Source organism: Blastomyces gilchristii, assembly GCF_000003855.2.
Source record: "Blastomyces gilchristii SLH14081 genomic scaffold supercont1.10, whole genome shotgun sequence".
NCBI classification, from domain to species: Eukaryota; Fungi; Ascomycota; class Eurotiomycetes; order Onygenales; family Ajellomycetaceae; genus Blastomyces; species Blastomyces gilchristii.
In genome coordinates this window covers 1,212,169-1,238,636 of record NW_003101673.1, presented here as the reverse complement: position 1 = coordinate 1,238,636, position 26,468 = coordinate 1,212,169, and the positions used below count along the sequence as shown (strand labels likewise).

General features: G+C 43.3%; 7 protein-coding genes across 7 annotated transcripts; 5 read left to right on the top strand and 2 right to left on the bottom strand.

The window, feature by feature from the left end:
- The first annotated feature begins 7,203 nt into the window (after positions 1–7,203).
- BDBG_05248 (phosphatidylinositol glycan, class O) lies at positions 7,204–12,009 on the top strand. Its single transcript, XM_031722054.1, has 3 exons — positions 7,204–7,585; positions 7,709–8,529; positions 8,624–12,009. The coding sequence occupies exons 2-3, from the start codon at positions 8,177–8,179 to the stop codon at positions 11,706–11,708; spliced, it is 3,438 nt and encodes a 1,145-aa protein (XP_031578843.1). The 5' UTR covers positions 7,204–7,585; positions 7,709–8,176; the 3' UTR covers positions 11,709–12,009.
- A 102-nt stretch (positions 12,010–12,111) lies between these two features.
- BDBG_05247 (pre-mRNA-splicing factor CWC21) lies at positions 12,112–13,734 on the top strand. Its single transcript, XM_002624432.2, has one exon. It carries the CDS (start codon positions 12,579–12,581, stop codon positions 13,326–13,328), a length of 750 nt encoding a protein of 249 aa, XP_002624478.1. The 5' UTR covers positions 12,112–12,578; the 3' UTR covers positions 13,329–13,734.
- BDBG_05246 (adenosinetriphosphatase) lies at positions 12,328–17,466 on the bottom strand. Its single transcript, XM_002624431.2, has 3 exons — positions 17,096–17,466; positions 13,044–17,030; positions 12,328–12,457 (listed from the first exon to the last, which is right to left on the bottom strand). Exons 1-2 carry the CDS (start codon positions 17,300–17,302, stop codon positions 13,668–13,670), a joined length of 3,570 nt encoding a protein of 1,189 aa, XP_002624477.1. The 5' UTR covers positions 17,303–17,466; the 3' UTR covers positions 12,328–12,457; positions 13,044–13,667.
- Positions 17,467–17,581: 115 nt separating this feature from the next.
- On the top strand, positions 17,582–18,140 carry BDBG_05245 (uncharacterized protein; the record flags this gene model as incomplete). The annotated part of the gene is made up of 2 exons (XM_002624430.2): positions 17,582–17,791; positions 17,844–18,140. 2 exons carry the CDS (start codon positions 17,582–17,584, stop codon positions 18,138–18,140), a joined length of 507 nt encoding a protein of 168 aa, XP_002624476.1.
- Positions 18,141–18,911: 771 nt separating this feature from the next.
- Positions 18,912–22,098, top strand: BDBG_05244 (uncharacterized protein; the record flags this gene model as incomplete). Its single annotated transcript, XM_031722053.1, has 6 exons — positions 18,912–19,952; positions 20,039–20,149; positions 20,208–20,225; positions 20,283–20,398; positions 20,456–21,108; positions 21,164–22,098. The coding sequence occupies 6 exons, from the start codon at positions 18,912–18,914 to the stop codon at positions 22,096–22,098; spliced, it is 2,874 nt and encodes a 957-aa protein (XP_031578842.1).
- A 2-nt stretch (positions 22,099–22,100) lies between these two features.
- On the bottom strand, positions 22,101–24,246 carry BDBG_05243 (histone H3-like centromeric protein A). Its single transcript, XM_002624428.2, has 3 exons — positions 23,609–24,246; positions 22,191–23,537; positions 22,101–22,136 (listed from the first exon to the last, which is right to left on the bottom strand). The coding sequence occupies exons 1-2, from the start codon at positions 23,805–23,807 to the stop codon at positions 23,191–23,193; spliced, it is 546 nt and encodes a 181-aa protein (XP_002624474.1). The 5' UTR covers positions 23,808–24,246; the 3' UTR covers positions 22,101–22,136; positions 22,191–23,190.
- A 15-nt stretch (positions 24,247–24,261) lies between these two features.
- On the top strand, positions 24,262–26,443 carry BDBG_05242 (ER-associated proteolytic system protein Der1). Its single transcript, XM_002624427.2, has 2 exons — positions 24,262–24,795; positions 24,875–26,443. The coding sequence occupies exons 1-2, from the start codon at positions 24,604–24,606 to the stop codon at positions 25,352–25,354; spliced, it is 672 nt and encodes a 223-aa protein (XP_002624473.1). The 5' UTR covers positions 24,262–24,603; the 3' UTR covers positions 25,355–26,443.
- The last annotated feature ends 25 nt before the right edge of the window (positions 26,444–26,468 follow it).

Genomic DNA, 26,468 nt, shown 5'->3' with positions numbered 1-26,468 from the left:
ACTCATCATAAGCTCCGCTTGCATATGAGTATAATGGAAGAATAATAATAATAATAATAATAATAATAGTAAAAGTTTCTTTGTGAAAATGTATACAGAATGCTAGCTGAATCAGAGATAGACTATACTATTATAAACACTAGTAACATGCTAATATGCATAAAGCTAGAATATACATTATAATTATATAAGTGTGACTGAATCTGATGAGAAAGAATGTGATTCAGAAGAATGTATAACTGCTGAATAATAATACAGCTACTTCTGAACATGTTTACAAATGTAAAGAAGCTCTAACAGTCACTAATTAATTTAGATAATGTATATAAGAAGTCAGTGTACATCTGTAATTATACGCTGACTTAAGCAATCTTTGAATCATGATAGTTATAGATTCTAATCTCATAATTTAACTTTGAGAAGAAAATATAAAACTTCAGTATAATATATTAAAACTTACTAATTACTAATTAGTGAAAGTGAAGTTAGAAGTATATTAGACTTAATCTGAACTATAACAATATAATAGCTGACAGTGTGTAGATTATAACAGAGATATACAGTTAATATTATATTTTAATTTCTTAATAATTTAATATCTGTTATTGAAAATTTTATCTATTTAAGCTAAGTAATACTTCTCTGTCTTATACATCAGAAGAGTGTCTTTCTCAATATTTTCACAGATATTAATTAAGTTAAATTAAGAGCTGAGAAATGTGAGAGAAGATATTAGTTAAGAGAATCTAAGTTTTATTAAATTATTGAGAATAGTATAATATTTTTATTTTATTATAGTCTCTCTTTACTGTACTTTTTTCTTTCTTTTCTTTTCTATTCTTTTCTATCTACTTATTTAATATGTCTCTCTTTAAGACTCTGTTCTCTTTTTCTTTGTCATGATATTTCTAAATAATTTCAAAGTATAAGAAGATGCTAAAATACTGCAATTTGTAAAGAGTTTTTATTGTGACAGGCTGCGCCCGATCAATCATATAGACTATTCTGTTACACTTCATAGATTCTTCTGCTTCACTTCATAGATTCTTCCACTTCACTCTCGAACATGTACACTCTGATTCTCAGCCATTCTCAATTGCCAATTCTCAGCCGCCACAAACGCGTATAGATTCTTCCACCCTGAAGCTCCACTGCATATGCCATCACATATGTGTATAAATATTCATTTCAATCACTGATTTCTACACTTTCTCTTTCTTTTCTTCTTCAACATTTTTCTCTTTGTTATATAAGACCTATTGATATTATACTAATCTATTCAGTATAGGCCTCTTATACTAGAAAAATGTTCATTGTCTTCTTATTAGAAATGATTATTCACATATTATCTTCTCATTAGAAATGATTATTCATTGAGAGATATCTGAACACATAATAACATGTAAGAAATAGAGAAATAATTAAACAGTTAAGTGAACACTGAGTCTTCAGATAGAAGCTTACTTATCAGTCACTCTAGCTCTGTAATAAGATCTTATAAAGAGAGTAAGATTTTATAAGAAAATATCAGTGAAAGACTTGAGAGTTCTGATACTCAGATATATAAGAATATGATTACACTTCTTCAGATTTCACAGATATCATATATTCAACAAAATAATATAATCATGTCTAATGATAATATGAAAGAACTCTTGAGTGTGAGTATAGAGATAATATCACAGTGACTCTAAGTAATATTGAAACTATAATAACAATAAATAGCTGATATGCATGCAACTTAATAACATCAATATGAAGAGATTTAACAATTATTACAATAAGAAACTCATGCAATTTCAACATCTACAGAATTAAGTATAAAAGTACTGAAAGAATACTTAGATGCTTCTGTATATTTTAATACTTTCAATATCACTCTCTACTCATCATGAAGAATGGAAATGCTTGCAAAACTGAGTGTAGATGAAGATATCATCAGTTTATTAATTAATCAAAGTTAATATATCAATGAACAATTGAAGAATTATGTGAAACAGAAATTTCATTCATGAATAGAAGCATGTGAATCAGTGTTATGAATATCTGATAATATCATGAAATATCTTGATATTCTGTTTCAAGACACTGTTATACAACAGAAAGTATTAGATTGATTACAGAGTGTCTAACAGAGAAATACTTCTCTTGCAACATTCATCTCTGACTTTGATATCAAGATCTTAGAAGCAGATAATCAATCTTGAGAGAATTGAATAAAGATTAGCATGCTTAAGAAGATATTAACTTTTGAACTCTTACAGACTCTTATAAGTGTAAATGAAGACTCAACTTATGAAGACTTCTGCACACAGCTTCAGATATTGAATAACTGTCTTATCAAGCTCAAGAGTATACAGAACAGTAACAGAAGATGTTATATCTCAGTCACTCATACATCTGTACTGAAGAGAAGTAACAGTAATAATGCAGATGCTATAAACTGAATAAATTCAAATGTCTATACATAAGCAAGAGTTTCTGTCATTTGAACAGACTTCTGAGTTTCTGAGATCACTCTCAAAGAAGTCACTGATCAATGTCAATGTGAAGTATATATTAACTGTAACTGATTAGAACACATTGCTTTCAACTGCTGATTAATCTATATATCTTCACACTTAAGAGAAAGATCAGCTTCTTCTCAATTAAGAGAAAGATCAGTGTTTTCTTATTTAAAGAATGAATCAGCATCTGTTCACATCAATCACATTGCAGTGAAGAAAGATTTGAAAGATAACTATAAGAATGCTCTAGTGAAACAGGGAAAAGATTAGCTTCTATTCAAATTTATAAACAGAAGCTTGAAGAGATTGAATGATAATAATTTAAAGAGAAAATGATAATGAATATGATTCTTATATCTACTGTGATTAATAACATGTATAATATGAAAGCTATGATAGATAGCAGTCTATATCACTATACAATGATTAAATCTTTAATTGTGAGATATTATAATCTTTACTGTATTCTCTTATTAAAACTCTAACTTCTTACAGAATTCAATGATTCAAAAGATGTTTGCATCTGTTATATAATGAAACTAAACATAGATATTAAAGAACATCAGTGTGAAGATGCCTATACATATGAAGTTGATAATCTTGATTATAATCTTATATTAGAACTTGTCTGACTATCTGAATAAGATATCTTATTAGATACTTGAAACAGAAGTTTAATATTCTCTAACAATGATAGAGTTCACAAGAATGACATTCACAAGACTATGAATCTGATACAGATCTCTGTCAATGCCTATAAAATACTCAGAAAAAGAAGTTGCTGAAAGAATTACTAATAACAGAATCATGTATCAATCTATTTCATCAGTCTGACTGATATTAAAAAGACTCTAGAAAAGTTATCTTATATTACAATAACAGATTCTTGTATAAAACTCTCTTAATAATATTATGAATATCTAGATGTCTTCTGACAAGATAATAATACTACAAATCTACCTTTCTTATAAGATTCAGAAGTGAACTACAGTATCAAGTTGAAAAAGAAGAATAATAAGAACTCTGAATCATCATAAGACTCTCTTTATAACATGTTCTGAGATGAACTTCTTCTTCTTTAAAAGACACTTAATAATCTGTTGAATAAAGAATTCATATGTATTAGTAACTTTTTCACTGCAATCTCTATTCTCTTTGTAAAGAAATCAGGTGAAGAACTCTGATTGTATGTGAATTATTGAGAATTGAATAGATTAATGAAGAAGAACTGTTATTCTTTATCTCTTATTAATGAAACTCTAACTTATATTGAACAAGCTCAATGATTTACAAAGTTAAATATTATTATCACATTTCATAAGATCTGTATCACTGAAGAAGATGAGTGACTTACAGTATTCTGAATATGATATAATCTCTTTAAATGAGTAGTCACACTCTTTGAACTGACTAACACTCTCAGTACATTTCAGAAGTATATCAACTGAGCACTCTGAGATTTTCTTGATAAATTTGTATCTATATATCTTGATGACATTCTCATCTTCACTGATGAATTCAGGAAAGAATACTAAGAACATATGTGAAAGATATTACAACAGCTATGAGAAGCAGAACTACTAATAGATATTGATAAGTATGATTTTAAAGTCAAGAGTATTAAATATCTGAGTTTTATTATAGAAGCTGATAAGAGAATTCAAATGAATTCTGAGAAAGTCTCTGTCATTCTTGAATGAGAAGCTCTGTGTACTGTAAAAGATATACAAAACTTCATTAAATTTACTAACTTCTATCAGTGATTTATATAAAACTTCTCAGATATTATAAGATTACTTACAGAACTCATTAAGAAGAACTCAGTATATCAGTGTTTAGCAGATACTGAAGCTGCATTTATACAGATAAAGAAGATATTTATCAATATCTCTCTGCTAATGATATTTGACTCTGATTATGAAATAGTTGTTAAAGCTGATTTCTCTGATTATATAATAGAAGAAGTGATATTGCAATATAATGATAAAGATATTTTATAATCATGTGCTTTCATATCTAAGAAACTGAGTCTCACTGAATACAATTATAAGATCTATGATAAGAAACTTCTTACAATTATATACTATCTAGAAGAATGAGACTCTGAACTCTGAAATATCTCTAAATTTAAGATAATCACAGATTATAAGAATCTCAAGTACTTCACAATCATCTGTAAACTCATTAAATAATAGATATGATAATCTGAATTTCTAAGCTGTTTTCATTTTACAATACACTATTATCTCAGCAGCTCAGCAGTTAGAACTCAATGACAGATGTTCTCTTATAATGAGAATAAGATATACTGTTTAATATAACAGATACATGCTGAATGAACTGAGAACACTGACTCTTAGATCTGAAGATATTAATCAATCAAGATAGAATAACTTATAACATTATATACACTTCTCTAATTAGAATACTCTCTCTCTGAACTGACACTGATATTGATATCTTCACTTTCTCTACACTGAATAAACTGTGATATATAACAGCTCAGACTAATGAACTTCTTCAGATTCTTATCAAAGCAGTATATTAAGAAGTATCTTAATTTTCTTCAGAACTATATATAAAAACTGATATCTCAGAATATTCAATCAATGATAATAACACTCTATGATTCTATGAATGACACTGAGTCTCTCACTCTGAACTCTTACACACTCAGATAATATAAGAGATGTATAATTTATATATAATCAGTTATTCAGACTATAAATAACTGTATAGAATAATCTTCTAAGAGTTCTACTGATCTGAGATATTAAATAGTATCAGATACTTTATCTGAAACTATAATCACTGTTCTTCTATTATCTTATGAAAGAACTGTAGAAAAAATCTATTAAAATTACTTAATATCTCTGATAGAATCTGATAAGATATAGTAATTAACTTCATTATTAATTTATCTGAGAGTAAGAATTATAGAAATATTCCAATCATTATGAATTAATTGAGCAAAGATATAATATTAAAATCTTATAATAAGATGAATATTAAATAAGTCACTGAAGCTTTTCTACAGAGCTTATTCTATCAGATATATAAATTACTGAGATCTATAGTATCAGATCAGAGCTGTCAATTTATAAGCACTCTCTAAATAAGAATCTGTTAAGTTCTTAAGATTATATACTATCTATTAACTGTCTATCACTCTGAGACTGATAATGTATCAGAATAGATAATTTAGATTATAAAGAATTATCTTTATAAGTTCTATAATTACTTATAAGATAATTGATATAATCTTCTTCTATATACAGAGATTACTATTAATAATCAAGATACTGTTTCAATAGATATAAGTCTGTTCTTTCTTATATATAGTTATTATATAAAGATGTTAGATCTTCTAAAGATTACATAGTTTATACTGAATTCTCACAGTCTGATTCAGATCACTGATAATATAGTAATAAAGCTCTGAGATATCTATGATTAAGCAGAGATCTCTATGATAACTATGAAATAAGATTAAAAGAATTAAATCAATGTTCACTGAGACTCTACTGAATAATATAAGATAGAAGATCTGATATAATTGAATCTTAAGAATATATAAATTACATGTTCATCTCATATGCTAGATTATCACTATATTAAGTATAAAGTGATAGAAGTTCTAGATAGCTATAACTACTGTTTTAACATATTATCAGAGATTTATAATATATTTTATATAAGCTTGTTTTACTGTATTATCACTGATTTCTTTTCTTCTCAACTGACTTTTGACTGACAATCATCAGACATTATAGAAGAAGATAATAAGCTTAAGTGAGAGATTGAGAATATTCTCAATGAGAGATCTCATAGCTGTAGTTAATAATATCTTATGAAATAAGTCAGCTATAATTAACTGATCTAAACTCTGAGTTCTGTATTATCTGAAATAGTAGCTCTTGACTGATGAGAACTACTTTTGAAAGAAGAGAGTTAATATAACAGACTGTGTCTGATCAATTATATAGACTATTCTATTATACTTCATAGATTCTTCTACTTCACTTCATAGATTCTTTCACTTCACTCTTGAATATATATACTCTGATTCTCAGTCATTCTTGATCACTGATTCTTAGCTATTATAAATATGTATAGATTCTTTCACTCTGAAGCTTCACTATGTATATTATTATATATATGTATAAATATTTATTCTGATTGCTGATTTCTACACTTTCTCTTTCTTTTCTTCTCTAATGTTTTTCTCTTTATTATATAAGATCTATTGATATTATACTGATCTATTCAGTGTAGACTTCTTACATTTATATTCTGAGCTGAAATTTTCTAATTTGTATATCTGAAATTGATAAATGTATAATAGTTAACTTTATAGATATTAGAAAAACTCTAAGAACTAAAAGTTTTCAGGTAGATATCATAGTCTCTGACTGCATATATCTACAATTGAAGAATAATAATAATAATAATTGAGAATAGTGCAGTACAGCAGAACATGAAACTGACTGAAGAATGCAGATCATACATAAGAATAAGCAAGAGACAATTTAGCAGAGCAGGTGATTTAAAATCTTGTTTGTGTTGACAGGATCAGTTGTGTCTTTGAAGATGATAGTTTTGTTGTGCTTCTTTTCTGTTAGTGGATTCTGATGACAAGTGACAAGATGAAGCTAGAAATAGTTAAACTACTTCTGCCAAGCCGTTTTAGCCGTCAACCAGGCAATTTTAGGCGCCCTGTTTTACTCCGCGGATTTGACTGATTGGTTGACTGAAGGTGGAAGTTAACCAATTGACAATTTGACAGAAAAACTAAAAATTGCCTTATTCATGCAAGCTCGCCTACTATGCGTAGTAACTAGAAATATCTGAGGAGGTTGTTGTTGTTGTTGTCAACATTAACTTTCAACGATCAACTTCGGCGCTTGATAGTTACATGCATCACATGATGTAGCCGCGAGGTCCAGCGGCTCGCTCCGAAACTCCAACCTGCTCGATCCGGGTTTTTTGGCTTGCAATATCGCACCTTGCAACTTTACACCGGACCAAGAAAACGGGGCCAATGGCTCGTATTTGGAGAAGGGGTTTTTGAAGAACACGTTAGTATTTTTAATCGGTCTTCTCTCCCCCCCTCACTGGGGGCCCTTCAGATCTTTCCTTCAGCTTGCACTGTTTCACCTTCCCCTTTTTCCCCTTTCCTCCGCAACTAAATATCTCTACAGATCAGCCCGCGGGCGAACAACTTAACCATAGTGCGACCCGTCCCTAACTATCCCACTGCGTGAGATACGACTACCTCTTTCTTCCGCGGCAAACTGTGAGCATGGGTATGATGGGTACGAGTATGGTTAATAATATCGCTGCTACTGCTACTACTACTACGACGCCGACTACAACTGCTATGGTCCACAATTACACCCGTCTGGCGCCAGATGTATCTTCTCATCCGTGAGGGAAGCTAGACGCATGATCTCCAGGAGAAGCGTAAAGGTTTTCCATAGGCATACACACATACAGCGCATAACCTAGCCGCTATAGGGGGATGAAATTTATGCGCCTCTTTCGAAATAAATTGAGAAGAAATTGAGAAGGACGCGGTCGATATAATATCGATATAATACCAATCCCTACCTTAACCCCCTTAGCTATCCTTTACGATCCTCAAAAAAAAAAAAAAAAAAAAAAAAAAAATGAAGCCCGCCGCCTCATCTCCTACGAAAAGCGCGGCTCACAGGAAAACGTCCCCACAACCGCAATCTTCCACAAATGAATTCCGCAAAATAAAAGCGCAATGGGCGAGCGCGAAGGCTTTGGCAGAGGAGGAGGAGGCGCAGAAGGTTGCTGCTGCGCAGAAAATAAGGCAGCGTGCTACATTGGGTGAGGGTGAGGGTGTGGGTGCGGGTGCAGGTGCAGGCCGAGGTACGGCGGGCGAGGAAGCGCTAGTAAAAGCTGCGAAGGAAAGAGATGTGCAGAGGAATAAATTGAAGGAGAGGTTGTTTACGATTGAACATGCGGGGGTGTTGGGGGTTTTAGGGTGGTTTTTGTGAGTTGCTGCCGTCGTGTTGTTTTCTTGTGTCTTCTTGTATTCTTCGACGGGACTAATTTCTGTTCCTGTTTCTATTTTCTTTTTAACGCAGGTTCGTTCATCTCGTTGGTATATTCTTCTTTACCAAGGGATTCCTATTAGCGCGGTTGGTGTTGGAGAATAAATCGGAGTGTACTGTGCTGCCATTTGAAGGAACAGCAGCAGCGGCGGTGGGTGCAGATTCGTCACAGGTTGCGACAGATCGAGGATGCTGGCATCCAAAAACATTTGATAAAGCTATTGTCTTAGTAATAGACGCTCTCCGATATGATTTTACCGTCCCCTTCCGGCCAATCGTAGAAGGAGAACAGCCTCAACACTTCCACAACCATTTCCCCATCCTATACGAAACTGCCGTAGAGTCACCCGACAAGGCCTTTCTGCTTCCCTTCATCGCCGATGCACCCACAACCACACTACAGCGACTCAAGGGCTTGACAACAGGCACATTACCCACGTTCATAGACGCTGGCTCGAATTTTGCCGGCACGGCTATCGACGAGGATAACCTCATCGCGCAGCTACACGGCGCGGGAAAGCGAATCGTGCATTTGGGGGATGATACGTGGCAGTCGCTGTTCCCTGGCCTTTTCGACGCAGACCTATCACACCCGTACGATTCGTTTAATGTCCGTGACCTGCACACGGTCGACAATGGGGTTATAGAGCATCTATTCCCGCTCCTGCATGCGAACAATGCGACGAAGTGGGATGTGGTCGTTGGCCACTTTCTCGGAGTTGACCATGCGGGCCATCGATACGGGCCGAATCATGCAGCCATGGCGGCGAAGTTGAACCAGATGGATCAAGTCGTACGCGATGTCATAAGATCTATTGATGAGTCGACTCTGCTTGTTGTTATGGGGGATCATGGAATGGATGGCAAGGGTGATCATGGGGGCGAGTCGGACGATGAGGTTGAAGCTGCGTTGTGGATGTATTCGAAGCGGGCGGGGGTCTTTGGGCGGACGAATGATATGGTCCTAGCACCGCCGCCGACGGCGAAGGAACGGCCCGTCCCGCAGATCGACTTTGTTCCGACGCTGGCGCTGCTACTGGGAATCCCCATTCCGTTCAACAGCCTCGGATCGCCAATTGAGGAGGCCTTCTCTGGCACGGGCGGGCGCGACTTGGGCAACTTGGTCCGTGTCAATAGGCTTGCGTCTGCGCAGATTAAACGTTATCAGCATGAGTATGCACTTGCGAGGGGCGTTGATGAGAGTCATACCTCTGGACCATTAGGGATCTGGGCTCGTGCGGAAGAGGACTGGAATTCCATGTCTCAGCATCAGCATCAGCAGGGTGGGTCAGATCGACATCGACCGGTCCTTCAAAAGGTATACGAGTCGTACCGCGAGTATCAGCGAGATACGCTGCATGTCTGTAAGGGTCTGTGGGCTAGATTTGATGTCCCCAGCATGGTTCAGGGGATATTGATTCTCTTCGCTGGCGTTGTCCTGTTGGTATTCTATGCTCGAGGGATTCGGGGCGACCGCACTGATCTTTCATACCCCACGCTCCGGCGGATAGGAGCTGGTTCCGGAATTGGTGTAATGGGCGGGATGATACTAACTGGAACGCGGATCGTCCAATTATCCCGTATACAGGGACTCGTGCTTGGCATAGCCGTTGGCGGAATTTTGGCAGTATCGTCGACGGTCTTGTGGGTGCCGAAACGGATATTTTCACCCCTGCCAAACTCGCTCTGGGCATGGCTCGCGGTTATATTTACGGTGTCACAGTCTGTAGGGTTCGCGTCCAACTCATACACCATCTGGGAAGATCAGATACTATTTTTCTTCCTAACGACCTTTGGCGTTGTGGCCGCTCTATCTTCACTGCGTCAGAAGCGTACGGAAGATAGGGTGCTTGGATTTTACCATTCCATCGTCTTCGTGGTCCTCGGGAGAATAGCATCTCTCTCCCGCGTCTGTCGCGAAGAACAGATGCCCTACTGCATATCTACATACTACGCCTCCTCAACGTCATCTACTTCTGCATGGTGGCATCTATTTATCCCTCTCCTGGTAGCAATAATCCTACCCTCCGTCATCCGCTCCTACTACCGGGGCACCAAGTCATACGAGGGCTCTGCTATATTCTGGATCGGCATCGCCTTCCGCACTGGCCTCTTCATCGTAGCCGTTTTCTGGACTATCGACGCTGCTGAAGATGGCGATTGGTTCCCCTCCCTCTCCAAATCCATGGTTAAAAATACCCGCGTGGTCCTCGCTCAGGTCGTCCTAGCCATCGCCTTCGCCGCTGGCACCACAACCTTCGGGTGGGCCAAACCTTGCATCAGCGTCGCCATGACCCCCAACCCCAAAAACCCAGCAACGCCTACCACCTCACCACAACCTCAGCCAAAAACCGTAGTAACAATCCTCGGCTACGCCAACGTCCATGGCACGCGCTACGCCATCCTCCTCATAAACTTCGCCCTAGCCATAATCCTCCTCCAAAAGCCCATGGGCGGCGGCACCATCGGCCTGCAAACCTGGCAAATCCTCTCCCTGCTCGAAATCCTCGATACAAATGGGCTGACGACGAGCAACTCGGCAATCGGCCCCGTCGTGCTGGGTCTCCTGGGCTCCTTCCACTTCTTCACCACGGGCCACCAGGCTACGCTGAGCAGCATACAGTGGAAAATCGCCTTCGTGCCTCTCACCACGGTCAAGTATCCCTGGTCTCCTCTCGTTGTTGTATTGAATACCTTTGGTGCACAGATACTCTCCGCCGTCGCCGTGCCGCTGACCGTGTTGTGGAAGCGTCCTATTGATGCCCGTGGCGGCCCGCTGACACCGTCCTCCTCATCGACTCAGGCGCAGGCGCATTCGCAGACGCAGACGCCAGCAGCTCCTACTAAATCGCCATCCAAGAACGGCGCGAGCCGGCTCCTCTCTGACGTCGCGCAGGCGGCGGCGACGCATATCCTATACTATGCCACGATCAACCTGGCGACGACAATGTGGGCGGGCTGGTTGCGCAGACACCTGATGCTCTATCGGATTTTCTGTCCGCGGTTCATGATGGGGGCGGTGGTGTTGGCGGTTGTGGATGTGGTTGTGCTGTTTGTTTCGGTGGCTGGGGTAAGGTGGAGTACGCTTAGTGTTGGGGAGGTATTTGGGTGGAGCTGAGCGGGCGGAGTGAGAAGTGGGTTCACGAGAAGAAGATGAGGAGAGGAAGAAGAATCTTGGGGAAATTGGGTGGCCTAGGCACCCCATATACCTTCCTAGAATATCTATCTGACTATGCAGGTAATTTAACTAGGTCTTGGAGAGACTTGTTTAATATGTTTTGATTCCTTTTTGGCGATCTTTTGGGAACCTTTTTTTTCTACTTCATTGTCTTAACATGTATATAGTTATTATCCTACCTATTTTACTCCTTTGCATATATCATTTAATAAATAGGAATCAATCACGACATACTAGACCATTATTTTCACAGCTGTGCGTAACTCCTTTTTGGCAGCAAGCGCTGTTCTGGGCACCGCGGTCACGTGGCGATCACAATATGTGGACCTCATCCCTTCTTCCCGCGACGAAGAGGAGGAATACTGATTCGTCTTATCGAACCATATGGCGGAATAATTCCAAGACGAAAAACACTTTCTTTGTCAAGTTTTCCTAGGCTATCTAGACCTTTTTGCTGAGCAGGAGCGGCAAATTCTACTGCTCCGTGCTACCGCCGCAACTGTCTCCGCAGTGCACACTTGGGGATAGAAGGAAATTTCCGACTGGCTTCGGGGACTAATTTCAAGCTACCAGGCAGGATAAGAGAGAGAGAAGGAGAAAATATCAGCAAGCCCAACGACCTCTGTAATAAGTCATCACATATTCATCCACCGGCTTACGCACGTACGTCTATCTACAAACCTTCGCCCCTTACAAGGCCAGTCAGCCAACCAGCGGATAAAGGATATACACGCATCCACTCACCAATTCACCATCCATCACCTCCAAACCATCCCAAGCGACTAAAACCCCGCCCACAACGATCCACAAATGTCCTCAAACGTCGGCCTCTCCACCCCGCGCGGCAGCGGTACATCCGGTTACGTCCAGCGCAACCTCTCCTTCCTCAAGCCGCGCGATGCCGGCTACGGCGGCGCCCCTTACCCGCCCCCCTCAGCCACCGGTGCCAACACAGACCGCCAATCCAACGGCTCCTTCAAGCAGCGCAAGCCGGACCAGCAGATCCTAGAGCATGATCGGCGGCGGGCGATCGAGGTGAAGATTTTGGAGGAGCGGGATCGGTTGGAGGAGGCGAATGAGGGGGTGGGGGGGGGGGATAAGTTGTCGGAAGAGGAGATTGAGGAGAGGTTGGATGGGATACGGAAGAGGCTGGTGGGGGAGTTGGAGGAGGAGTTGAAGGGGGGTGGTCTTGGTGGTGGTGATAGCAGGCGTGGACAGCTTGGTGCAAGGGATGGTGAGAGGGTTAAGGGGGGAAGGAAACAGTTTAAGACATACCAGGTGCATGAGCTGGCGGAGGCGAAGATTGAGGAGAGCGAGAGGTTGAGGAGGGCTTTGGGGATTAGAGGGGATGGGAAGCAGGGGGATGAGTGGAGGTGGGGTGGCAATGGTGGGAGGTGGCGGGAGAAGAAGGAGGTGGGGAGGGAGGTGGGGAGGGAGAGGGAAAGGGAAGGAGAAAGTGATAGAGCTGGGCATAGAGATGGGCATCGAGACCGGGAGCGGAGCCGGGACCGGGATCGAGATCGGGATGGGTATCAGAGTAGATCTCGGCGAGACCGGTGAGAGGAAAGGCCGTGTACTTTATATGTTATCTGGATATGAACTGTTGTGGATTATTTGGCGCATTAAGGCGTTCTTGCGGGAAGGTCTGCTCTGCTTGTTTTGAAGCGTCAATGGTTTGTTGAAGCCGATAAGAGCGTTTGAAAATTAAGCTATGCATCAACGACTGGCTTCAAATTATGTGGATTCATTTTTATTTCATGAATATAGCTCTGTACTATGAAATGTGCAACGGTCCTCTCAATCATCCGAGATAATCTCTCTAAATGTACCCTCAGAAACGCCAATTATATAGCCGAAGCCCAACTCATGAATATATATACAGCGATAGATAAAATAATGCTACTTAATAAACTTCTCAATTACCCACCCATGCTTCCTATCCTTCCTCTGCACCACCTTCTTTGCTGGTAACGGCCACCCCGTGCTTCCAGGATCCCCTTTCAGCGACGGAATAACCCAACACTCGCGCTTATCCGATGCGCCAGCAACAGGTTCAATTTTCCCAATCGGTTTCCCGTATTCGATCAAAGGTGTCCCATGCCCCAGAGCAGAGAGTTGTAGCCCGCTCACAGCCGTCAGGGGGAACATTCGGACCTTGGTGGGGGTATCAGAGATAGCACTTGGGGCGGATTGTTGGAGATGAGAGTAGATAAGGTATTGTGGAAGTTCTGTGGTTGAAAGTTGCGAGAGGACAGAAGTGGGATGGATATATACGGCTTTCTCATCGAGTTCTCTGGCATATCCGTCGCGGGATGAGAAGAGGGTTAAGTAGGGGACATCTATGGCTCTACGGGGCTTGCGGGGCATTTCAGGCGGGACGGGAGCCATGTCTGCGCGGATTGCGACATGGTCGATGAAACCTGCGGCGGTGATTTGCTTCAAAGCGCGGAGTTGCTTATCGGTGGGTTCAGGGAGGCGTGATTCGAATGGGTTCGTGATACTCGGGTTATTGCTGCGGACGATCTCATAAAGCTGGCGGCGAAGCTGCGAGGCTTCTTTCATTGCGTTGGGACGGAGGAACATTTGGGAACAGAAGGAGTCGCCATCTGTTGCGTATGCGTACGCACATACGGCTGCGAGGGACTTCAGGGCGTCAGATTTATCGTCGTATTTGCTGAAGATACGGCGGGCGCGGTTATAATCTTTGCGTCGCATTTCCCTCGCAGTATCCTCGAGCCTATCCGCGTTTGTGTAAATTTTATTCTCCTCGTCATCTCCCTTCCGCGTGGGGTTAAGATCGAGTTGGTTTTCCTGGACAAAGAGGTCCGATACCGCGAGCGCAGAAACCAAAGCCACGGCGTAGGGCATACAACCGTGCTGATGGCCGATTTGAAGCATCTTGCCAAACCTTGGGGAAAGTGGGTAAAGACTAAGATGGCGGCCCGTGTCAGTGACCTGGCCATCCAAGGTAAGGGCTCCAAGGTTCCGCAGTAATTTTTCCGCTTTCGCAAGGCTCGTTCGATTCGGTGGAGTTGGAAAGGGAAAGTTGATAACGTGGTGAAGCCCCATGCTCTTCATCTGCAAGACAACTCCTTCAATTGGTGTCCGCAGGATTTCCGGCTGTGTATACTCTTCGAATTCACCTTCAAAAACAGCGGAAGAGTAAAGTCGGTAGCAATGCCCAGGGCCTGTTCTTCCAGCTCGACCAGCCCGTTGGCTAGCACTGGCTTTGCTTATCCATCCGATCCGGAAACTCTGAACTCCAGTCGCAACGTCGTATTGCTTTTCCTTGGAACGGCCGCAGTCAAATACATATCTAATGCCGGGGATCGTCAAACTTGTCTCTGCCACATTGGTGGCCAAGACAATGAGACGGGAACCCTCCGGCACGGGCTCAAACACTTTCATCTGTTCCTTCGTAGGGAGCTGGGAGTAAAGAGGCAAGACGTGGACTTTTGTTCCTGAATCAACAGCGCCTTCTTCATGGTCAAAGTCGTCATCGTCATTTTCATCATCGTCTAATCCTATAATCTCGATATCGCTGTCGTAACCATCATACATGGTCGCTGATGTTGTTCCAAGTTCAATATCCTCAGTTTCTAAGGGGGCTTCCACTGCTGAAAGTTTAACCTTACCCCGGAAAGGATCAGTGTCATGCGTAGACCTGAAGGTCTGTTTAAGACGCTTGGCTAGGTCTTTAATCTCTGCTTGCCCCGTCAAAAAAACAAGGAATGCTCCCGGCGGCAGCTTCCTATGTCCCTTGGAGACTTTTCGGAAAGCCTCTTCGACATAATCGCTATGCGTGCGGCGTGAAAAATGGATAGTGACAGGGTATTGACGTCCTTCAGCTTGGACTAATGGAGGCCGCCCTTGCCGGAAGAGATTTTCATTTTGGAGGAAATCCGATATACGTAAAGTAGCAGACATAATAACTAGCTTGAGTGGCTTTACAGATGGGTTTTCCGCGTGCATGGCTTTCCTCAGATCCACTATTCTGCTCACCATACCAATGAGAATGTCTGTGTTAACACTCCTTTCGTGGGCTTCGTCAATAATAATTATCGAATACTTCGAAAGCGAGAAATCTTGGGCGATTTCTCTTATCAAAACACCATCTGTCATGAATTTTATTGCTGTTTTGCTTGACACTGTGCTATCGAATCGGATCTGGTATGAAACCTGGTCTGAAAATTGACCTAGCTCATCGGCAACTCGCTTCGCCATGCTGACCGCTGCGACTCGTCTCGGTTGAGTTATTCCGATCATCCCCGGATTGGGGCTTTCAGGGTTTCCGTATCCTGCTTCGAAGAGGAACTGCGGTAACTGTGTAGTTTTACCACTTCCTGTAGCGCCCCAGATGACAACCGAAGGATTATTATGGATAGCTTCCATAATTTTTTGTTCCTCCCCAACAACGGGTAGGCCGAGGCGCGATGCCTGTACGTCCTCAGGCCGATTTACTTGGACGGCGAAGGCCTTTCTATTCGGATCTCCTTTTGGGATTTGCAATTCAGCAGGCAAAGGTTCGTCCTCGGCCGGGCGCGACGTCGCTGGCTTTTCTGGCTGGGAAACAGAAATTGGAGGAGAAGCATGTTCTGTGGGTTTAAAGCCAACCGCTTCGTTTATTTGCTGTACCGCCCATGCTTTAAATGCTGAACTTCGTGGTCGAATTATTGTGTGCTCGCCGGGGTCGTCATCGGAACTTGAAGACTGGTCGTTCTGTTCGTCATCTTCGTCATTCTCGCTATCGCTTTGTCCTGATCCTATATCGCTTCCAGGGCAACTATCTTCATCATCACTCGCATCACTACCGGAATGTTCTGAGTCTTCTGTTGCATCATTGGTTCTATCGCTTTCGAATCCATCCCAGACAGGCTCCTCTGTAATAGGCTTTGGTTTTGGGGCACGTTTCCGCTTCTTCATGACAGGAAACCCGTCTTCTCCAAGTTCCAGAGGTCGCTTTAAGCCACTTCCAATAGCAAGCTTCCCAGGCCCAGCTGTATTACTGGTGGTACTAGTAGTCGCAATGGCAGAGGTGAACAATGCCGACTTGATCGGCTGGGTCTCGTTTGGTTCATTGTCTGAGGCGTGCGCTTGTTGGACAGAGGTGTTACCATATTCGCTTTTCGTCACTGAGAATCGAGCCTTTTTTCCTTTCTGTTTCCCTAGATTTCTTGAGCTTTGTAATTGACTAGTATCTATTTTTGCGTCCGCAAGCTTTTTGAGAAGTATAAGATTTTCATCCTTCTTTAATTTAGTTTCCTGTGGCGAGAAGTTAGTATTTTACGGAATGAAAATAAACAAGGAAGAGGATTAATTATACATACAATATATTTATCAAGTCTCTTTTGCTTCTTGCCAGAAATCTTCGGTTGCTGTGCTCGCAACTCTTCTCTCAACTTCCGCCGCTTCTCTTCCTTCTCCGACTTGGGGACCGGCGCAAGTTCGATGACATTGGTATCTTGCTGGGGAGGGGGATTGGTTTCCTTTAGTTTATTTTTATGTTTCCGCTGTCTAGGGACGAATTTTGGCATTTTATCGGCAGCGGGAAAGCTAGCAATATGAGCTTCCGGCGACTGAGCGCTTTCTGATTCTCCAGTTTGATGCCGCAGAGAAATTTATTTAGCAGCAATTCTGCCGCAGAAGGCGGTGAGGACACAGCTCCATTTCCTTTTATTGTTCCAAACCACAGACAGACCACCGCAAACAGACTAGCTTAACGTCTCGAGCACCGATTCAGAAGGAAATAAGTGCATATTTTTTATTGGGTCTGTACTCTATCCCTTTAGATTCTTCTCACTCATTTCATTGCTATGTCCTCTCTTTCAATCCCTCCCAATGTCCATCTTGAGGAGATGATGCGGGGTGCCGGCCCGGTGCCAGACCAAACCAATCTACCATTTCCAGCTTCCACAAGACAGGCTGCCGGGGTGTTGGGCGGAGTGTCAACAGAAGTGATGTCAGTGTCATTTTCTGACAAAATTTTTGTGACTATATCTCAAAATGGCAAACTGGGACAATGGGTATGAACCAATCTAAAACCAGCCATTGATATATCAATACTGATCGTCCCAGCTCCACGTCCCCTTAGAAAATTCGAATCCTGGGACTGACGGTTATCATACTCTTCCAAATCCAAGCGAAGACGGACTCCTTCCGCTACCGAATTTTACTGCCACATCCGTCCTTGGTGCTCGCGGAACTCAACGAGAAACTGTTGGCCAGCTCTACGCATGCCAGATTGCGACTGCGATCGTGACTAAAAATCCAAATGAAAAAAGGCTTCTTGTTGTGGGCTTGGGTCTTGAACAGCCTGATCTTGATCGTGATATCTTCTTTGGTGTCATAGATCTTGTATTAAATTGCATATGAGTATGAGGAAATATGTTATCCCACCAGATGGACATGATGCGCAGTCGCCTTTCGCTTGGCTGTCCAGCCACTGCACTAGGCAGACTTCAAGAGGCAGGGAGTAAGCGCGGCCGGCAGAATTCTGAGCGTTTCACAGCAGCATATTGGGTCAGAGACGTTCCATTTGACGACAGCTTTCCGTATTTCCGCACGTATATTGCCCACCACTGAGAGGCTTCTTAGCTTCTCTACCTCGGCGGCCTAAGTGTACTCTGTAATCCTCATCATAGGGGCGTTAACGGGAGATTTATCGATGCCGTTATCATTCCCTCCTCGAGAGTACCATTGCTAGGCGCTTGCGCGCGTGTGTTTCTCCCCGATTTACAGCCATCTATTTAATGGCGGGCTCCATACTTGGTCGCATGTACACTGGTTCACAAATTTCCAGAGCTAGCAGTTCCCCGGAGATCCCGTATTCACTCACTCAGTGACGAGACCATATTTATTCCTCGGCCCTCTCCAGCCTGAATCGGTTCGTGTGATTTTCATTTGAATTCATATATACCCAGGTTGTTTTCTTTTTTCAACAAACATTTTTGTAATGAAATTTACCTTTTTGGACCCAGGACACTATATATAGTTCCTGCGGGGCTATTTCCAATAAGTAAATGAACACATCAGACATATTCAGCTATACATGTATTCATTGTAATATGCTATTAATCTTCTCATAAAGTAGGCCGATGCTCCTGCAAAGTCTTTTATTCCCTAGATGTCACCAATTATATCAGAATGAATTTCAAGGGAGATGTCCCAACTTGGATTGGAGCTATGACATCACTTGTATCAGGTCACCTGACCCGAGACGCGAAATCTAGCGCTCAGGCGTCTATCTGTCCCAAACAGGAAATTTGGAGCGCGGAACGCAGGCGAGAGGACGACGACGTAGAAGTATCTGGATTATCGCTATATAGAAAAAGCCTGGGCCACTTGTTTACATCAAAGGCCTCTTCTCCCGGCTCCGCGATCATGCCCTACCAACCTCCGCATGGTGGTCAAAACCCCCTCTACCCTCACCATTCACCACCGTTCCAAGCGAAACAGGAACCCCGAATACCTCCACAGCATCAACATGATTTTGGCCCAAATACTGCCTATCCAGCGTATCACAAGCCTCCCGTCCACCCCCAGGTCATCTTACCCACGTCTACCTACATACCACAGCAATATTCACCCCATCCGCAACAGCAACCACTGAACCAACCTCCAAATTATGCACCTCGACCTATCCAAGCTCGCCCTCCACCCTCCGCCAACAATGCGCCTCTTCACTATGGCGGAGCTCCACCCCCGCAATACTATCCCGCCCAAAATCTGCCCGAAACATATCCGTCACCGCAGCCATTTTCCGCTCAACAACCTCCACTATCACAGTCACAACTACAACCTCAACCCCCGTCCTATTCTCCACCTCCCCATACGTATCCTCAGGTGGTTATACCTCATCAGCCCGTTTTACATCAACATAGGGCAGTTAGCGCTGCCCAACAACGCAGCACGTCAGTACCGAAATCTCAACCCAAAAAATCACAATCCCTAAAACACATGCGTTCTAAATCCCCGGTTAAGATGACACAGCCTCAACTGCTCCCCGCGGCCCCTGGGAAGCCGGCAATTGATTCTCATGTGCTACTCTTGTCACTAGCAGATGAGTATATTGATGCAGCGCACAGTCAGGGAACGGCACTGGCAGTTGCGCGGGAAGAGGCTGAGACAGATGAATATTATAAGCTGATCGCGACGGGATTGGCATGTCTGGAAGCGGTGCTGAAGGTTGGGCTCCCTTCACTTTACTCGTACACGCGTGATGCAGTGCGTATAGCATAATATGGAGCATAACTGACTTTGTCTCTCTCAAGAACTCGAAATTACCACCGCGAACGGAAGCCCTGGTGCGACTACGGTATGCCCGAATACTGTACGAAGAAACAGAGAATGACTCCGAAGCGGAGACTGCACTTAGTAAAGGGGTATGCCACCAGAAATGTTGTTTCCCTGAACTATCCAGGACTAACTTAGTTATTTTAGGTTGATTTATGTGAAAGGGTCAGCTAGGCCTCCGCTGAAAAGGCATTTTGCTCCTGTACTAATTTTGTGAATCAGAACCGAATGTACGATTTGAAATATTGTATGCAGCAACTCCTAGCCCGCATATTGTATAAATCCAATCCAAGGGCGGCAATGAAACACGTGGATGGAGTCATCCGTGACGTTGAGGGGTGAGTCTGCACAGCCGCTATCCCTAAAACTGCGTACTGACCGCACCACCTGGGCAGCTATCGTCATACTGCTTGGGAGTATGCATTCCGCTTACTTCGAGTGACCCTCTCACTTTCATCCCCAGCACAGCAAGATACTGCAGCGGCGTTACAAAACCTACAGAAAGTATCCTCTCTCGCTAGTCGCAACGGTGACAAGGCTATTTTTGTTGTTTCGGCAGTAATCGAAGCTTTGGTACGCCTGCAGCATTCGTCAGGCCATGATTCGATTGAGCAGGCACAGCGTGCCTTAGCTACTGCTAGGAGCTACCAGCTCGACAACAAGGTGCTCGACATCCCACAAATAAGCACAATGATTCAGATGATGGATATCTGCTGTAGCCTGCTCGAGTATGACGTGAAGCAATCATCAGAAAAGCTTCAGATAATGCAGAAAGTAATGGATCAGAAGATTGATGATCCTCACTGGCAAAATGATGGGAGCTTTTCAGTACCCCTCAGTCATAAAACTATATCACCCTCAGCCGTGGAGCCAACAGATATACTACGAGTCGAGAATGGAAATGTATTATTGACCCTGCGCTGGCTTCCTGAGCATGATCTTTACGCTCTTTGCTATTTCTTGAGCTCAGTTACTCTGACTGCGAAGAATTCGCATGACGGGCATAAGGCTGAGAAGTATCTTAGCGAGGGCTTAAATATGATACGGGGTGAGTTATAAGTCTCCTTAGCGTTTCCATGAGCTTTACACTGACTCGATTATAGGTAACTTTAAAAGCCCACAGGAAATTCCCGAATCCTTAGCATACGCTACTACAAGGATTGCATGGCGACGGTCTTTATATTGCAATATGCTCTTGCAATTAATCTTCCTTGCTTGCGCCCGAACAGATTGGGCGCTGGCTCGTCGGACACTAAAAGAGTTAAAGTCAACCGTCTCCGAGTTAGAAGGTAAAATAGATGAAACAACCACGTGCCTCATGGAGTATGCAAGCGGCATCATATCCCAGGGAACAGGCGATCTGAAGACGGCACTCGCAACATTCCAACTACCTATCTTTGCCCTTAACCACTCTATCAGTAAATCTTCCCGCAACGACCCTCGCCGGGATACAGCCATTCTCGCTGCTCTCAATTCTGCACTTATATTACGCGATCCATCCCGCCCCTCTCACTCCCACTCCGCCGCCTCCAAAGTACTTTCTACAATCGAACCATACTGCCGCACCAGCCCTAACAGATACATCCAAGCTGCCTATTTCCTAATCTCAGCAACAACGCACACTGAATCCACAATCCAAACCAAACACGATTTACATCATTCTCTCCAAGCTGCCATAGCAATCGGTAACAGTCAGGTAACCTGTATTGCACTTACATTCATGAGCTGGAAATACTTCCGCGGCGTCGTCGGCGAACAATCGGAGAAAAGCGCTAGGGCCGCGAGAGCAATGGCGGGAAAGGCAGATGACAAATTGTGGATTAGCGTGACGGGGGATCTATTGGCGGCCACGCTGGACTCTCAAGGGAAATCGAGAGAGGCTCATGCCACTCGTGAGCAAGCAGATGTTGCGCTGCTGGGATTGCCGCCTGTGCTGAAGAAGATGAAATCGGGTAATAGCAATCACTCTCATAGTCAGGGTGGCAGTAGTGCTGGACGGTCGTCGTCGGAAATGACCATGAAGGCAGTAGAGATTTGATTGAGATTACTACCAGATACCCCGGATTATGACATACTCTGATTGTTGTTAATTTTCTATTTTATGACATGTTGACGACACGGCTCACATACATGACTGGCGTTTTTGTGGAACTGGAATTAGATATTATCCTGAGCAGCCCGGTTTGGGGTGCGAGATGATGATCCCGCCCGGCGTTTGGCCCTCGTCTCGTTATCTTCTCGGTGGGGTTTCTAAAATTTTGGGAATGGTTTTCTGTGCTTGAATCCGTGAGAAATACAATGCTATTTTACGGATTTTTTTCCTGTCACCCTATCTTCCTCCTGTGCTCAAAGACGCATATCAAGTTGGATGAATAGCTCCGGTTGTAAGCGTGTCATGTTTTTATACTTGGTTCATATCACTAGGGTTAGCAGGACGGGCTACACATCCATAGCAATCCCGTGGATTAAACATAAAGTATTTCTTCCGTAGGGAGAGGTGATCGTGGCCAACCCCGTGACGCACATTATCTGATTAGACCCTGATGGCCGGCATAGCAGAGAGACGGAAGTAGGTATTAGATAGAAGGAGACAAACGCTCAAGAAGGGAATGACCACAAGTGAAAACAGAAAATGAAGATGTGGTCTGTGTAATTGCTCAAACGGAGGAAATGAAAGCAAGCATCTAAAGATACCTAGCAAAGACAATTCAATCAATCAATCGAACATTGTTTTATAACTCTGCGCCGCCCTCTTTCTGTTTATTTCCACTCGGTATTAATTTCTCGTGATTTCAAGATGAGAATGGAAGATGAGAAAAAGTAAAAGGCAAAAAGGAAAACTCCAACACGCCCGACAAAATTCCTGGCAGAACAATAGTTTACCAGTGCCTCCAGCCCTCTCCCAATAACGCCCAGAATGAGGAGGGGGAAATACAAGTGCTATACCCGACCGAGACGACCGACCCAATGCATGCCCAACTGAAGGATGAACAAAGGTGAAAAGTTGAAAAAATAAAATCGCAGAGGGGGTAGCAAAAATGAGTCTATATACAAACTTCCCCACTCCACTCCATTCCCACCCAAAAAAAAAAAAAAAAAAACTTGTCCTGGCATATCGGTAAGGCCAGATTTATCCTAACCCTGCCCATGCCCCCCGAATCCGGCGGGCCAGTTGTATGTCTTTTTGCATAATGGTGACCCGTTTGGCATGTATAGCGCACAGATTCGTGTCCTCAAATAGGTGGACGAGAAACGCTTCTGCGGCTTCCTGTAAAGCCTGGATGGCCTGGGACTGCCATCGTAATTCCTCACCGACGCCGGCTGGCAGGAGGTCGACAGCTACTTCACGAACGAGGCGCGCAAATGGGAGCTTGAGGAGGAGGAGGTCCCAGGACTTTTGGTAGCGGCGGATTTCTTTGAGGGCAAGCGTGCCGGGTTTGTACCGATGGCGTCGCGGGAGAGGGAGAGGGTCGCCAGCTACATCGGGAACAGATAATGTTTAGTTATACGTTTACAAAATATAAAAGAGGAGATAGAGTAAAACACACGTTGTATATCAGTATTCCGCGCTCGTGCACCGCCTCTTCCACCCCCGCGTCCCCGGCCTTTCCCTCGTGTACTTCCCCCCCTCGACGACGGGCCCGCGACAGCTGCAACTGACCTTGAGCCAACTCCTTCACCAATTGTCCTTCGCGTTTGTGGGCTGCCTGCTAGTACTATTTTCCCACCGCGCCCCCTTGGAGCCATGGCTTTCCCGAAGTAATCCTGGGAATCCTAGCCAGTCCTGAGCGAAATGCGCCGGGTATTGAAAGGAGGCCTTCCGCGCGCGCAATGCCGGATTTATTTGTAGCGGATTAAAGTACGGGCAATTGGGCAAACTGTAATGGACCTCTAACCGCCTGTTTGATCTGTCGGTAACGGGTGACTATTCAATGCTTGTCAATTCGGAGCTATCGTAGATGGTATAGTTCCAGTCCGTGGTAATGATTTTCCGTTTTTGCGAGATTGGGGATTGTTTCACAGTTGGAAATTGCTCATTCTAGGAATTAAAGGAGAGGCGATAATGTACTCCGTATATAGAATTGTCGTAGACGCAAACTACCATCAAGGGGCAAAGAGAAGAGAAAACCCGTGTGGCTTGAGAGAGAATAAAAATATATGGGGAGGTTGGGAGCGGCGAATGACGCGCTCTGATTGGCTAGCGGCTGGCACTTTACGCGTGAGAACAAACGCGGGAAGGTGCGCTAGTCTTAAAAGGGGCGTGGTATGCCAAGCACACGGACATGGAGTATCTGTTGTTCCCGAGTAGATGATTATGTCAGCCGTCAATTACGATAGATCGCAACATAGCTGTGTTCGAAAGCCGAAAGGACAGCTTGACAATGAATTGATATTCCCATCACAATTGTTATTTGGAGAAGGTAACTACTTTCCACATGCGACGTAAATCTCCCATGTACTTGTCCATTATTTTTTTCCTATAGCAGAAAGGTACACGGGACAAGATAGACGACATCTCCAACCTCCGAATTCCGGTCACCCAATGGCCGCGATCTGGGGTAACGGGCGCCCAGGAGGGGCCCAATTCCCCCTAGAGCAATGGTTCTTTGAGATGCCGGTCTGCACGCGATGGTGGACAGCTGCCACTCTAGCCACGTCTGTCTTGGTTCAGTGCGGCGTTGTCACTCCGTTTCAGCTCTTCTATAGCTTCCGCGCCGTATATGCCAAGTCCCAGGTAAGCAAAGCCACCCCTCTCCGCGCTCGTTCTATCTTCCATATATACAGTTCTAATACCTTTGATTGTCATTTAATAGTACTGGCGAGTCATTACAACATTCATCTACTTCGGACCCCTTAACCTAGATCTTCTGTTCCGCGTCTTTTTCCTCCAAAGGTACTCGCGCCTCATAGAAGAGGCGGCCGGCCATACCTCAGCCGATTTTGCGTGGCTGCTCCTATACGCCACTTCTTTCCTCCTCCTACTATCCCCATTACTCTCGCTCCCCTTCCTAGGCTCAGCTCTCTCCTCAAGCCTAGTCTACATATGGAGCCGACGGAATCCAGAAACAAGACTGCATTTGCTAGGCCTGCTAGCTATTTCCGCGCCATACCTTCCATGGGTCCTAATCGCATTTAGCCTTGTCGTGCATGGGGTCATTCCGAAAGACGAAATCTGCGGCGTCGTCGTGGGTCACATCTGGTATTTCTTTTCAGATGTCTATCCTTCCCTTCATGGTGGACACAGGCCGCTTGACCCGCCTGCCTGGTGGAGACGAATGTTCGAAGGAAGATGACCATGAATAGAACCCACCAGTTTCGCATAATGCCGATAATGACAAACGACATAGCCTGCCCCGACAAAGGTTATATGAATTCAAATAGCCTACCTCGCGTCCATGCGCCTGGTGAAGCCTTTAAGATTTATTATCCTCTTCGGTGTACAACAACATTCGATGAGTCCAGTACCCGACAATCATCAAATTGGAATACCGCCACTGCACGGAGAGCAAACAAAAAGAATATTCCAAACCAGACAGCATGTATTAGCACAGGACGAAAGATCGTTTCGGCTACTTGTCGTTTCTACAAATTTGAGATAGCGCATCGATTCTAGACAGCGAGAATAGCAGCAATGGATCAAGTTTGATGAGCAAATTTTATGGATGTATATATATTTTTTTCTCCTTCCCTTTTCTAGCCTCTGTTTCTTTCACCACATTTTCATGCTTCTGTGATATACTCTAGATTCTTAAGATATTTTCTCTCCTTTGTTTCTATCATTCTTGGGCGTCTACATTGGGAATAACGCAAATTATCAGCGTCGTTTTGATAACTAGTTACTTTTTTGTTGCTTGTCTTGTCGCTGCGCATCTAAATGTCTTAACAGACTTGATTGGTCCGCCATATACCGGCAACGTACGCTTTCTATTCATCAGTGCCTTCCATATTTCCACACAATCGGGGAGATGACTTATTATGGGCATTAACGAAAGATTCCGAAGAAGCTCAGATATATCAATAATATTTCAGGACACCTATAAAAGTGTGAGTTCCTGGATTAGCACCTATTCAACTGCTCTGTAGCGGAACAGTGAATATTGATTCCTGCTCAATATGTTGAACCACGTATTCAATCCATATTCTCCCCGTTAAATGCATTACCTACAATTCCAATAACTCCATCTCTAACGTCCGGACACAGCACCACCAATGAGGCTAGTGACACCCACAATGTAGTAGTTTGGCATAGCTTCAACCGGACCAAATGTATCTTTCGCCGGTCCATTCGAGCTGGATTTGACTGGTTAACCGCGATCGACCAAATAAAGCAGCATGCCACTTTACTCTCCTCAAATTTCTTGTCAAAAACAAAAAGTTGACGAACGCGTGCTAAAGCTGAGCAGTGGA

Coding starts and splice junctions, on each gene's coding strand:
- BDBG_05248 (XM_031722054.1), top strand. CDS start 8,177: ATGAAGCCCGCCGCCTCATCTCCTACGAAAAGCGCGGCTCACAGGAAA. Junction 8,530..8,623: donor GGGGTTTTAGGGTGGTTTTT/GTGAGTTGCTGC, acceptor TTTTTAACGCAG/GTTCGTTCATCTCGTTGGTA.
- BDBG_05247 (XM_002624432.2), top strand. CDS start 12,579: ATGTCCTCAAACGTCGGCCTCTCCACCCCGCGCGGCAGCGGTACATCC.
- BDBG_05246 (XM_002624431.2), bottom strand. CDS start 17,302: ATGCCAAAATTCGTCCCTAGACAGCGGAAACATAAAAATAAACTAAAG. Junction 17,031..17,095: donor AGAGACTTGATAAATATATT/GTATGTATAATT, acceptor TTCTCGCCACAG/GAAACTAAATTAAAGAAGGA.
- BDBG_05243 (XM_002624428.2), bottom strand. CDS start 23,807: ATGGCTCCAAGGGGGCGCGGTGGGAAAATAGTACTAGCAGGCAGCCCA. Junction 23,538..23,608: donor GCGGAATACTGATATACAAC/GTGTGTTTTACT, acceptor TTCCCGATGTAG/CTGGCGACCCTCTCCCTCTC.
- BDBG_05242 (XM_002624427.2), top strand. CDS start 24,604: ATGGCCGCGATCTGGGGTAACGGGCGCCCAGGAGGGGCCCAATTCCCC. Junction 24,796..24,874: donor CCGTATATGCCAAGTCCCAG/GTAAGCAAAGCC, acceptor GTCATTTAATAG/TACTGGCGAGTCATTACAAC.